Below are 14,541 nucleotides of genomic sequence, written 5' to 3'. Positions count from 1 at the left end.
ACAGGTTCCCTTTAAGATTGGCTTTCAAAGGTCAGCCTTACTCTTCCCCCCGGGGACCTACTAAGAGGTTCCAGCCTCTTGGTTGATTCGGAATGGATCTAGACCAGGTCAGACCCATTTAGACCTGGTCGGGCCCGGCAAAGATTTCAGCCATAGTCCAATTCCCACCGCCTGCCCACCCGCTCTCAGAAACTCATTTTACAGGCCTTCTCCACCAGAATACTGCTGAAAGAATAGTAAATTCCCCCCTTGTACTTCCATTCTTTGAAAAGATTGCAAATTCCCCCAAAATAACACACAGAATTACAATAGAAGATTCCCATTAATGCCATTTCCAGGGTCTGCATATCGTCTACATAGAAGAGGCTTGGCAGCCACATTGTTTGTCCCCAGTCCCGGCATGTGATTTCTTCCACTCGCTGTTCTGTATTCATTGCTTTTCTACACAATCTCTGCCAAGCTGGAAAGTTATATTTATATTATAAGTAGAAGTGGGTGAAAAATTGCTCGCCACATGAGATATTGCTGAAAGAGACTGGAAATAACCCAAGATTCATCTAAACACAGAGAAACTCTGATCCTTTATACAGAGGGTTAGAGCTGTTATCAGGAGATAATGTAGTTCACACAAGTCTGCGTCATAGAGCAGTCACCCCGCCGTGACAACACATTATTTCTCTTTCGCTTGTTACAATCGCAGGGTTTTTTTTTTCCCCCAGCTCTTTTTGTTGTTTTTTTTTTTTTTTGGTGACAATGTAACCGTAAGCGTCACTTTATAACCGCTGAGGTCAATAATACTCGGTGCAAGTGTGAATAGCGGAGGCCCATTGTTTTATCAGCCACCGGCTCCGTATAGATCAGGAATAAATGGGGTATTAGGAGACGTGTGACTACTTATGGAGCCAGCAAATTGTTCAATCTGTGTCTGACCTCAATATAGGAACTGAACAAATACCTCTAATTTATGGTGCAGGTTTATAATGTGGACATCAATAGGTTTGTAGTTGGTTGTATTTTACATGTATGATGTGCGGTTGCGGTTTTTTTGCATCATGGGCAACCCCTGGGGCAAAAGTACCCCAGCAACTTCTAGCAGCCCTAGTATATAGCTGTGGCCTTCAGGGAAGCATTTCCCATGTGGTGGCTATTTGCAGGGGAAATGTAATTATTATGATGACCCTGATCCTTTTTAAATAGGTTTAGTTCACGTTGTTTATGTCTCTTGGCTTAGGAAGGGGACCCCATATATGATGTCCATATGGCCTAATGGGGCATATAGGCTCCATGCATTAGGCCGTATTTTGCAGTGAAGATTCATCCTGCAACCGGGTCCTACAATTCTGTATGATATTACATATGTGTTTTAAAAATCAGATATATTAATCAATCTTTTTAGAAGATTATTTGTTTTAATCAAGTTACAGAACACACAATACACATAGAGTCCAAGTAAGTAAGAGGTAAAAATTAACTCCTAAATTCTGTATCCTCTTAACAGAGTCCCCAGAATCTGATGTCGCTATGGAGATCGCCTCTTCAGAACAGCAAGTGTCTGAGCCGACGTATGACTGTGTAATATGTGGTCAGAGCGGCCCCTCTACGGAGGACCGTCCTATCGGACTAGTAGTTTTGTTGCAAGCAACATCAGGTAAGTTGTCTCCTCTTGTGTAGAAGGATGGTTTCACATTTGCACTTCTTTTTCACATCGGTGATTTTTCAGTGAACCCATTTAGGCCTATGGACACATAAAGATTGGGTTTTCTCTTCCTGTCTTTTTTTTTTTTTGTAACTGATTTTGTACTAAACCAATCTGTATGTGTCCATAAGCCTAAATGGGTTCAGTGAAAAATCACGGATATGGAAATAAAAACGCCAATGTGAAAGTTTCACAACTTATTCTAAATGACTGGTTCACAATAAGACCTGAAAAGTCCTGACTACAGGCCACATGTACACATACACAGAACGCAGTCCATGCGTCAATTTCTTTTAAAGCCTATCGACATTGGACGTCGACAAAGCCCAAAATATCAGATTTAAGTCTCAAATAAAATTTGTCAAATATATATATATATATATATATATATATATATATATATTTTACTCGAGTATAAGCCTAGTTTTTCAGCACAAAACAATGTGCTGAAAACCCAAACTCTGCTTATACTCGAGTAAAAAAAATATAGGTTTTACCAGGTTTTTGTGGTAAAATGAGGGGCCTCGGCTTATACTTGGGTCAGCTTATACTTGAGTATGTATGGTATATGTGTTTAACATGCAGATTTAAATCTGATTCATGCAGAATTTCCCAGTACAGGGGAAAATCTGCAATGTAAATTCCATTATCCATTTACATGATCTTGCCTGTCATTCTCTCAGATGCTAATGTCCTGTAAATGGCACTTTTTCGTTTGTGAACACTCAGTGTCTCCTGCAATAGAGGTTTGCACAAATCCTAAGAAACGTAAAGTTCTGAATCCTTTTAAGAAGTCACTGTGGGGGAGTCTAGCTTTGTTTCCCCTCATGGCTTGGCTATTTTCCCACAGGACTAGTACACCATCACAAGCTTCCTTCAGCTTCTATTGATTTACTAGTTCTTTTGGACATTATTTGAGCCCTGAAGGGGCATCCTAACCTGACTCTTCTCTTCTCCCGTAACTCTTTGCAGGTTATGTGAATACACTGCAAAGTTTATTTTTTTCTGTACAGTCCTTTACCTATAGAAGGAGGTTGTTCGAGATGGTTTAAAGATCAAACACAGTTTTGTTATTTGGTTCTGGGTCTAAATCTTCATGAAAACTTCTCTTTAATGTCTTTGGTACTTGGTTTATACAATCCATTTAATTACACGTACACATTGTATTACTGACAATTATACAATTAGATCATGTCTGCTGCATAGAGTCCTATATATATCCTGCAAAGGGTCACGGTTCTTCTGTCCAGGTCAATGTACATCTCCCCCTAGGGTAGACAGACTGGAACAGCATGGTTACATTGTGACTGTTTCAGGTAACATATGATACATAGAAAAATAGTTGATTTGTTAAGAACTTGATATTTTTCTATTTATATTTTAATACAAAATTTTCTTCAGTTTTGGGCCACCGTCGTAAGATCTCCGAGCCGAAAAAGCTTCCAACAAGCGAAGAGGAGGAGCAGATATATCTGGATGGAACGTGCGCTGCAGTCCATGATGTCAGACTTACCATATTGCAGCGCCATTTCAAAGATGTAAGTGCGGCCTCCATGTCTCCGTGATTTGTATTGCTATTGCAGACTATGGATGAGTGTTGCTATGTAGTGTTGTAACCTGCAGCTCCCAGGCCTCAGTACACCTGATGTGTCCCCCCTTTGATTTTTTTTAACTTCAAAAATGTAATTTCTGAAATGGCTAATTTTGTAACCTACTTCATTAAGTAAAACAGCTTTCCAGATTACAAAGTGTATTACTAAGTTTACTGTCATCCTCTGCACTACTGATTTTGTTACGCTTAAACCCCTTACTGACATCACTGTGTTTTAACCCAGTAATGGAAAATAGCACCCACAGCCGAAAATGGCACTTTTTTGCTATTTTGAAAAAACATAAAATATTCAATAAAAAGGGATCAAAAGGCCGTAGAGTCCAAAAATGGTAGCATTGAAAAAGTCCTCACAAGTCCCAAAAAATGCTAAACCCACAGCTCTGTACACAGAAAGTATAAAAAAGTTTTTAGCGCCAGAAGATGACAAAATAATTTTTTTTTTTTTTTGTACAGTAGGCGGGAAGGGGTTAATGTATTATCACTTGTGCTCTTGTATAACAGAAACCATTAGCCCTTTTTATTATAGGCTGCATACTGCTTGGTTTAGCAGAGCATGCATGTGTTCTCGCAAAAACAGGTTTTGGTTGCTGTCAGACACTAATGGCTTCCTTCCTATGGTATGTTAAAGGAAACCTACCACCATGGATCTACCTATTGCATTTTCATATCCTTTCTTCCTCTGATACTTGCAGAAGATCACCGCCCCATCTAAGATCAGTAAATTCAGTCATCTAATTTATATGGCATCCTTATCTATCGGGATAATGCTAATTATTGGGATAGTCCATGATTTAAAGATTACATTATACATCAGAGGTTTTCTTATTACGTTTCACCCTCTCGTCAGGGCTTAAAGCCATTTTGATGCTTTGCTTAGTCCTTTTGTTCCCGTCCTCCTCCTCCTCCTTCAGCAGCACCATGTTATCCGGGCACCTCTGACACGCTCAATGTGAGGCTCGAAGTGTTGTACTGCCATCCATCACCGGCTGCACGTATGTACAGGTGCACCGAGATTTAGGAGCCTGATACTTCTAACAATTAGTCTCCACATTGCTGGATGTGTGTTAAGAGGACCACATGCATGAGGCTCAGCCTGGGAATGAAGCTACCTCAGTGGTGATGCAAGGATTCATAATATGGGGTCTGGGAATTACTTTGTGAAATAGAATAATAGAACAGTTTTCATTGGTGGAGGGGGTGTTCAGATTCTATTTGACCTCTCTGTTGCATAGAGGTATGTTTTTATAGATATTAAGATGTATACATCGATGTGTGTATGTATGTATGTATATATATATATATATATATATATATATATATATATATATATATATATATATATATATATATATATATATATATATATATTTATATATATTATACGGATAGTAATTTTGAGATCCATCATTGTAGATTTGTAAAGCATCCTATGGTTTTATGGAGGACCCCGGATACAGATCATGGCTGAGGTTATATACTTGGACTATATCAATGACACCGCAGAATCAGGGAGTTTGAGCGTTTCCTCCTACACCCCATACTCTTGTCATTGAATGGTTTCAGCGCCTCTGTTTGCTTTTGTGCCTGTCTGCCCTCCAGTAGCTAAAGGAGAAGCTTTTAATAGTCCAGTTTATCCTTTACTGTCAAAAGAATATAGATTGTTCGCGCTTCAGATGTATTCTTCTGTATGTGACAAATGGAATGGCGAGCATGTGATTAACTTGGCCAAAATTTCCTATATACAGCTCTGGCCGTGTATTGATTGCTAGAAGGCTATTCACGGCTTTGAAATGAGCACGAACCTGACAGGCCACAGGTCAGGCTTTAGAGGAGCGGATCCTTTGTGCGTTAGTAAAAGCGGGGTCCTCTGTTTTCTACACTTTGTGCTACATGCAATGAGGCTTTTGTGTATATCCGGTAATTAATCGAGTGTTACAGCGACCAGGACTAGAGGAAGGGGGATTTATGGTCATGTTGTTCAACAAGATAAGGACGTGTTATTTATAGGCAGCCACTAGTAAGAATTAGTCAGTTTTTTAAAAAATCTTTTAAATAAAAAATCCACTTTTTATTTAAAGGGAACCCGTCACCACATTATTCACAAATATAAGGTGGTGACAAGTTCCCATAGAGCCCTAGTAACTAACTGAAACCTTTCTTTTAGCTAAAAATTGTTCCCATGAGATTCCCATATTTTCAACTTTATAGTTTACCTGGTATCTAAGCATGGCTACAGCGAGTCAAGGTAGGTGTGGCCTCCTTCGGGCTGAATCCAGCAGCTCCTCTCCATCCTATCTCTGTATACAGCTGTAAGGTAATGTGACAAGGGTGACATCATTTCAGGTCCTTTAGATTTTGTAGCATTAGAAAACTGTACACCAAGCATATATCTAATGAAATCACAGCAGCCTGTATGGAGAGAAGTCCCTGGAGGCTCCTGTGATTGCTTTATGTGGTCAGATATGTACATGGGGTACAGTTTGCTAATGTTTAGTAGCTTAAGGACCTTTGATGTCACCCTGGTCACATGACATTAGGCCAATCCCCCTCGACTCGCTCCAAAGATGCATAGATACCAGGCAAGAATATAACTCTGATTTTATGGGGATCTGAGGGAAACTATTTTTAGCTAAAAGCAGGGTGTCAGATAGTTACTAGAGCTCTATAGGAACCTGCCACTACCTGTATTTGTGAAAAATGTGCTGACAGGTACCCTTTAACACAAGTATCATGTCATTTATGGTTGAAGGAATGCACCACCCATTTTTTTTTAACCAAATTAAGCAAAATATACCATAAGTCTGACTTGTCTTCCCTTATGAGTTTGACTGTATCTGACTACATGATCCATATTGTAAGGTTACCTGTGACTATAAGCCATTGACTACCGTTTTATACAGTAATATTTGCAGACCCACAGGACGACACTATTTTAGCATATTTGTGTCTATTAATGTTTATAGATTTATTAAAGGTTATCTATCACCAGCATTGTAGACCGTGCAACTTGCATGCGCCCCCGCTGGCAGGATCTGCTCTTCTTTTAGCTTGTTATGCTCTTCTTTATGAAGAAAATGCTTTAAAAATATGCAGATGAGCCTGAGTGGCTCCGGGCTCCATAGGTGTTGCTTAATTGCATAATTATTAAAGCCATTTTTTCTTACAACTAAGGGCATAAGAAGGTAGAAGAAGAGCGGATCCTGGGGCACACACCAGTATGTCAGTGTGCTTGGTTTACAATCCTTCATCCTGGTGGTAAATTTAAACATTTCTGAGATTTTCCACCTTGGGGTGTGAAATTTGTAGTGCATATACAAACAAACATCAATGACAATATTACTAATGTGCAATTAATATGTTGATATTTTATGAGATGTTTGTGGTCATATCAGGGACAGTTTCCAAATCTTGTACTATCTTGCTCTTCTGCTCTAATTTATAAAAGGTTTTTGACTGTTAATTTACAAAAAACAATTATTGAAGTCAAGCACGATAAACCAGGGGCATTTAGTCATAGATCCAGGCAGTGTGACACTGGTAATCTTATATTTGTTATCCATGGCCTCCTTCATTCTAAACTGTAACTTTTATAATTATGCTAATATGCCTGAGGGGCTACCCTAGCCCCTCTGTGATCTGGCTTTATAGGCTGTTACACAGTCTCGCCCTCCCCCCTGCTCCCTCAGCACTGAGATTATAGCAAAAAGTGCTCATAATTATAATTTGAAAAGTTGATTTTGGTCATGGCCACAGTCACGGTGTCTGGGTCTATGAGTAAGTGTAACTGGTTTATCCATTTGATGGTAGATTTCTTTTAACTCTTGCTAATATCCCATAGACCCAGTGTCATGTACCTTTAAGACTATTGTGAAAGAGGAGTACATTCACTTGCATTTTAATCCTAAATCCTTATCCAAAGTTAAGCATGATTGTCCTGATAACTAAACGCCATTTGGAAGACAACAGAGAAACCAATAGCACCGGCACATTCGGAAATAAAAACGGAAATGGGACCCCCCCCCCCCCCCCCCTTCCTCACGGCTTGGCTGATGTGCAGACATTGCTCCCATGCTGTTCCAGGCTGATTTGTTCTTGCTGGTTTCTAAATTGTATGGGAGTGTCGCTACCATTACCATTTCTGATGTGTATCTGTCACTTATTTTCTTTAGGGAAATCCAATAAGATGCCATTTGCTATAATTTTGTTACCCTTTTATATATCAACGTTTCTTGGTCTTTGTGTGGCCTGATTGTCAATTGTATGTTTAAAGGGCCATGAACTCTAAAATCTGTCAAATTAAAGAGAACCTGCCATTTAAATTAACCCACCCATTAAAAGCTATTTTTAAAAAGCACTGCCCTTATCGATGAATGGTTCATTTCCATGGCTGAAATGTAAAGAAATCGATATGTAACATTTTATGTTATTTATTTGTTACTATGTTACTGATGTGAGCCCAATGATGGTAACGTGGTCCGGTATATGCAGTTCACTGCTCTGCCTCCTTGTATAAGATATTGTATGTATGTTATATATGCTGTATGTTTGTGTGTGTGTATATGTAGTGTGTGTGTGTGTGTGTGTGTGTGTGTGTGTATATATATATATATATATATATATATATATATATATATATATATATATATATATATATATATATATTAATATATATATATATTATATATATTATAATATATTATATATATTATATTATATTATATATTATATATTATACACTGTGTATGTACTATATGTATGTTATGTTTATGCTGCATCTGTGCATATGATGTGTATATACTACCATTATATGTATATAAATGTGTGAGTGTATATAGGTATATCAATGTGTGCGATTTGTAACCCATGTGTGGGTGTATAATAATTTAAAATTATTAACTTTAATATTTATTTTTTATTAAAGGGGGGCCCAATTTAGAAGTCTGCTACTGGGCCCTGCCTCTCCTAGTTACGCCCCGGCTTATAACTGTGTGATAGGAACATGTCTGATAGCCTGTACCATAGCGGCTACTAACAATCATAGATGATGTGATGGATAGGGGTTCAGAAAATGGGATACCTCGCTATATAATTCAGTATTACCCTGACTTTTGAAGACCATACCTCTATTTGACCTCTTGGTAAATGACATGATTTAAGTTGTGCTCAAGTTGCCCATAAGTTATATATAAAATAAATCCATCTCTCTATAAATCCAGAGTTCCTGCCTTCAGTCTGTATCGATAGGTTGGGAAGGAGGAGTATATGTCCAGACGTGTGGCCACACACTCCATATAGACTGCCACAAATCCTACATGGAGTCATTACGGGTAAGTTCTGCCTCTTTTCTATGCTTATAATACACCTTACTATTCAACCTCTAGTAATATTGTAAGATTTACAATACTTATTTGATTATGCACCGCCCACTTGACACTTAAATCTGAAGTACAACGAGGCTTGAACAATTTATTCTATGGGATTGGACATTGCTTTACCTGGGAATGTAATTATTGTAGTTGGCTGAAGTAATGGATACAGGACTATGACCTGTATGAAAAGAATAATGCAGCAGCTCTTCTTTTTCCTGTATTACTAACCACTGTGTTTTTTGTGTCCATTTTTTCCAGAATGACCAGGTCCTGCAGGGATTTTCTGTTGACAAAGGAGAATTTACATGTCCTCTCTGCAGGCAATTCGCAAACAGCGTCCTCCCCTGCTTTCCTGGAAACAATGTGGAGAGAGGCCTCTGGCAGAACCACGCTCACGGGAACAAGAGCACGAGGGAGCTCATCCTAGAGGTGGAGGAGCTTCAAGAGCAGCTGGGAACTTTCCCAGTAAGCATCAGTGTAAGGCCGAAATATCCTTGTTACTCCCAATCTGTCACCTCATCCCCCCCCCCCTCCATCCGTCACGGAGCCATCATACACTTTAACATGTAAAGCATATATATATTTTTTAATTTATCGAGTAGATTGTGGAGTTGCATTTGATGCCTCTTATATTATACTAGAGCTTCTCCATAAATCTTTAGATAACATTTAGGCATTTACTTACCGGCCTACCACCAACTACCCCCCCCCCCCCCATGGGGCAAGCATTGTGTACTTGTTGCAGGATGCTGTGCTGCCATATCCCTTCTGCAGAACCTGAGGTTTAAGGATCAACCATGTTAAAATGTAACATACTCTTTTATTCACAACCATGCACCTTAGATTGGGAGGATTTGGCCATTGCTCATCTCTCCTGACCCCCTCCTCATGCATCTCCACTTGTTTTCTGACTAAAGAGAGGAAAGTAAGCTACCCATAGACGGCTCTATCTCCCCATGGACTCAAGGACAAAATGTATTAATGCCAACCTGTTATCAGTCATTGCATTATAGTAAGGAATCCCCTGAACGTATAAGATGTCAAGCTGATCCCCACCAAAATATGAAGGTTCGGCTTGATTTTTAGACTTTTTTTTTTTTTTAGACTTTTGAATATCCGGAAAATCCACTGGGGATCAGGGCAAGGGTAACCAAAATCAGGATAAAAATGTACTTGCACTGCTCCAGTTGCAGCTTTGCGTTGGCCTCCAGTTCTTTGGCATTGCCACCTAAATGTCAAATCTCATCAGTTCCTTGGACATCACTTGTTCTACATAATAAGTGACTTTTCCTGGTGTCCGTGAAACCACTGGTTGGCCAAGCATATCCTGGGAATCCTGACAGTTCTGGCCCAGACTGTTTGGTTATCTGCCTTTTTGGTGGTCCCATTTAAATTCCACTACTCTGTAGGACATAAAGTAAAACTTTGTGTCATTAAGGACCATTTCCATTAATTTCAGTGAAGTTGTTTTGGCAGGAAGCACATAGGTAAAAAGGCAGGAGGTGTTGCGGTTTGTGCCGCTCTCTGCTTGGTATTTTTATAGTTGATCCGTGACAGGTCCACCTTTTAACTTTTACACATTTTTTTTATGTAGCTTTTTTTTGGAGCTGCTGCTGGCAAATGATTGTTCTCCACTGATAGTGTTTGTCACCTTTATGAATTGTGCCCTAACACAATGTTCTTTGCTTTTAGTCTGAAACCAATTTAGGCAAAGAAATGGAGGCGGTCATGAAAGACATCAAGAGCGCTACACAAAAGAAGTTTACAGACTACAGCAAGACGCTGGGATCCCCTGACAATGATTTTCTTTTCATGTACTCTGTTGCTCGGTGAGTCTCTCATTCACTTTGCACTTCAAAGCCCTGTACTACTAGTACTTGGAACTTTTTCTTACAATGGAAAACTATCTTTAATATTTGTGAATGCTAGGGTCAGAATTTAAATCCTCTTCAAATAAGTTATTTTCATACTATAGTGATGGATTTTAGATATCCAATTTACTTCTGCAATCAACAAAATGTATACTAGCACCCAAAAAAGACCCCAGTAATGTGTGACGTTTGTAGCTGCGGCTGCATGTGACCTTTGGTGTTCAAACCCCTTATAAAGGTCCACAATAAAAGGATGCAGTTCTGTATTTTGGCAGAGTTTTTAAAGAGAAACTGTCACGTTGAGAATACACTTCTCCAATATCCAGGGCAGGGGGAGCCGAGCAGATTGTACCTGGACTCTATCTGCAAGCAGCATGTTACAGAGCAGGAGCAGCTGAACAGATTGTACATAGTCTCATATAGAGCAGGAGGGAGCTGAGCAGATTGTACAGTGTCCAATTTGCAGGTGGCATGTTATAGAGCAGGAGGCAGCTGAGCAGATTATAACATTATCCCTGCAGATGAGACAGTATGTACAGCAGGTTGTACATAGTGTCCTATCTGCAGGCAGCAGGTTACATAACAGGACAAGCTGAGCAAGATAAACTTGGTGTCCTATCTTGGGCTATACTTAGGCTCCGGGCACAGGGCAGCGTGCAGGGAGAGGAGAAGGAGGAGTTGGTGCCGCTCCCCCTGCCTCTTTCCATAGGAATATATGGTGCACGGCGCCATATTCCGTAGAAAGATAGGACATGTCCCATCTTTCTACGGGGAACGGTGCAGCACCTGTACGTTTGTGGGATGTATATCAGCCGTATATACGTCCCCCCATACATTCGTCTGAATGTAGCCTTAATATGATGTTAGTTTGTGGAATCTGGTAACATCCTTGATTTATAGTGAAGAATAATTTCCAAGTTTATTTGGCTTCTACAATCATAAACACACATATATTTACATGTATATACGGTTTCTATTTTACTTGGCAACATTCTCATAAACCAAAGGAATTATTTTACTAAATGGCAGAAAATACTGTATTGTAAGTGCAAAAAATTAAAAAAAAAAAAAAAACCCTGGGTCCTGATTTCTCCAGCAGGAGACATATTTTTGTGAGCAGTGTAAACCGCCTGAGGTGCGGAAAATTCCTAGCAGACAGAAGCCCTTATCAGCAGAAACCAGATGCAGCTCGGAGCGAGGGCATTATCAATTTTAAATTGCTTTTTCTTCAGAAGAGTGGAGAGGATTAAAACATTCCTTGGAAAATAGGTGGCATTAGCAGCCGAAACTTAGTGATGTTAATACACCGGCGCCATCTTACATGATAGACGTGGAAAAAAAATCCCCAGGGAGCTTTACAAAAATTGTTGCTGACGCAGAGTTTCGGTTCCGTCCCTTCTTTTAATACTCTGTTTCAAGGCGCTTAAATGGTTAAATGATGACATTGGGGTCTCTGGATGAATTGCGTTACATTGGTATGCTCAGGACGTTATCATTCTGCTGCCTTGTAACGTCAGTCTGATGGACGGGGCCTTCTTCTTTTTTTTTTTACTGTATTATTGTAATATCGTAAAATCAGTTAGATGGTCTTGTCTGTGAGTTGATATCCAGATTGAGTCGGGTGTGGCTGCCTGGGTCCGGCATCTCTATTCATGCTTTGATGTACCGTATTTACTTGAGTAGAAGCAGAGGTCCCTGATTTTAACACGCACAACTGGGAAAACCTATTAACTTGAGTATAAGCATAGGGTGGGAAATGCATTGGTTACAGCCTCCACCCAGTAAATAGCCAGCCGGCATGCCCATACCTCCAGTATAAAGCCAGCCAGCATGCTGTTGCCCCCATTATATAGCCATCCAGCCCATGCCCCCCCTTTGTATAGTCATCCAGGCCCTGCCCTCCCGTGTATAGCCTGCCAGCCCCCTGTTCCCCGGTGTATAGCCTGCCAACCTATAAGAAAAAAAATCTGTACTCTCCTTTCCGACGCCTCCGAGCAGGTCCTCTTCTTTCCTTCAAGGCTTCGTCAATGGGTCCAACACGCTGTGCCATCACACGCACCATGACGCCAGCCGCTTGCTGACATTGTGTGTGTGTGTGCACAGCCATCGGTGCACACTATGGTATCAGCAAGGGGCTGACGTCATGGTGAGTGTGACGGCACCGCGTGGGGGACCCAGAGCCGAAGGTGAGCACAGGGGTTTTTAATAGACTTTTGTTTTTGTGCTGAAAAGCTCTGCATATACTCGAGTGTATACAGTAGTTTGTTGTGCGTCGTTCTCTGCATTGTCAGCAGTGTGATTTAGCTTCATGCCGACACCATTTGTTTGTGAGCGGAAACATCTGATTAATTATTAGAACTGGAAAAAGAGTTATGTATTATTTTTATGTTAATCTTGTATTTTTCTAATTACAGAACAAATCTGGAATTGGAACTCGTCCACCGTGGAGACAATCTGTGCTCCGGAGGAGCGAGCGCTGCTGGAAAAAGATCCTGCTTAAGTATGTGCAAGTCTTAGAATGAACAGAGATGACGTCACTACAGAACCTACATGTACTGCATTGTCATGGGCTTATACATGCTTCATCTGTCTTAAATATTTACCCCCTTCGTGACAAAGTTTTTTTTTTTTTTTTTCTGGTTTTCACTCCTCTCCTTTCACAAGCCGTAACATTTTACCTTTATCTTTTTTTGTTTTTTTGGCTTTACAAAGCTATATATGTTGGCTTGTCACATGCAAGACGCATTACATTTTCTAGCGGCACCATTTAATATTATGTGACATGTACTGGGAAGTAGGAAAAATATTGTGGTGTAATTGTCAAAAAAAACACCCCACAGTCGTGCCATATTCTGATGGGCATTATTTGTATGGCTTTCAATGGGCGATTGTGATGACAACTCTTTATACTATAGATTAGTACGATTGCAGGGATTCCAAAATTATATAGTTAACTTGTGTCTCAATAATTTAACAAAAAATCTATAACCTGCGTTAAGAAACAAAAATATTTAGGCGCTATTTTCTGTTATGGGGTTTGTTGCGAGAAATAATTGCTTTCTTATTTTAATAGATTGGACATATTGGGATGCGGTGATACATAACCTGTATAATTTTGCATATTTTTATTTGTGTTCTAGGGGGTGATTTGAATTTTTTTTTTTTTTTTTCATATTTTTTTTTAAACTTAATTTTTCTTTTTTTGTGTTATTTCTGCCCCCTTAGGGTACTTGAACCCTGATCGCTTATACAATAAACTGCTATACAACTGTATTGCAGTTTTATTGTAAATTTACTGCATCTTTATTACAGTCTGTCTCAGACTGTAATAAATGGCAGCTATGGGAGCTTTTAATAGGCTCTCAGCTGTTACGGCGTCAATCAGCGCCCTCAGATGACGTTACGAAGGACACAGACTGCCATTTACATATAGCAGCGCTCAGTAGTGTTGCTGTTTCGTGCCGTGCTCAGGTTCGGTGCCATCACGTAATACAGCTGACACCTGCTGCGTATAGAGAGGGCTCGGTCCATGATTATTCTGAAGGGTCAGAAATAACCCCATACACATTAGATTGTTTGCATTTGTTCCCGCTTAAAAAAAAAAAATTGATTTGGTCAATGTAAAGAGCAAATTTAGTTTGTTGAATCTTAAGAAACCTGTGTTTCTGTAGGAGTTGCTAGTTTTAGACCTTCCCTTTGAGCCCAGTAAACAGACCCGTCCATCCTTGTTCTTAAAGGGAACCTGTCACCAGGAAGGTCATTTTTTAAATCCACTATTTGGAAGGGTATTGGAATCTGTTGTGTAAAATTAACCTTCTTGATGACAGGTTCCTTTCAAGAACGTTACTGACCTTCCAAATGTGCTAGAACACCTTCTGTGGATTTCTTGTTTCCCTCCGCTGTTAGAAACAGCCGCTGCCAATGACGCCCTTGAAATAAAACGCACCGGTGACCTCCGCGTCTCGCCATTGCTTGCCGAGTCTATTTTCAGTC

The 14,541-nt window shown here is 39.8% G+C and overlaps 1 protein-coding gene across 4 annotated transcripts in view; it reads left to right on the top strand.

The window, feature by feature from the left end:
• UBR3 (ubiquitin protein ligase E3 component n-recognin 3) overlaps positions 1–14,541 on the top strand; it is an 87,652-nt gene that overhangs the window by 51,832 nt on the left and 21,279 nt on the right. For 2 of the 4 annotated variants that reach the window (XM_072121765.1, XM_072121767.1), the window contains 6 exons: positions 1,499–1,648; positions 3,098–3,234; positions 8,525–8,635; positions 8,936–9,154; positions 10,370–10,506; positions 12,963–13,048. In XM_072121765.1, the coding sequence (XP_071977866.1) occupies positions 1,499–1,648; positions 3,098–3,234; positions 8,525–8,635; positions 8,936–9,154; positions 10,370–10,506; positions 12,963–13,048 (840 nt within the window). The remainder of the gene's footprint in view (positions 1–1,498; positions 1,649–3,097; positions 3,235–8,524; positions 8,636–8,935; positions 9,155–10,369; positions 10,507–12,962; positions 13,049–14,541) is intronic. The other 2 variants (XM_072121768.1, XM_072121766.1) reach the window with 1 other exon arrangement.

Source organism: Engystomops pustulosus, chromosome 8 (genome assembly GCF_040894005.1).
Source record: "Engystomops pustulosus chromosome 8, aEngPut4.maternal, whole genome shotgun sequence".
Lineage (NCBI taxonomy): Eukaryota > Metazoa > Chordata > Amphibia > Anura > Leptodactylidae > Engystomops > Engystomops pustulosus.
The sequence above is the reverse complement of the archived record's forward strand: the minus strand, read 5'-3'. Positions and strand labels throughout refer to the sequence as shown.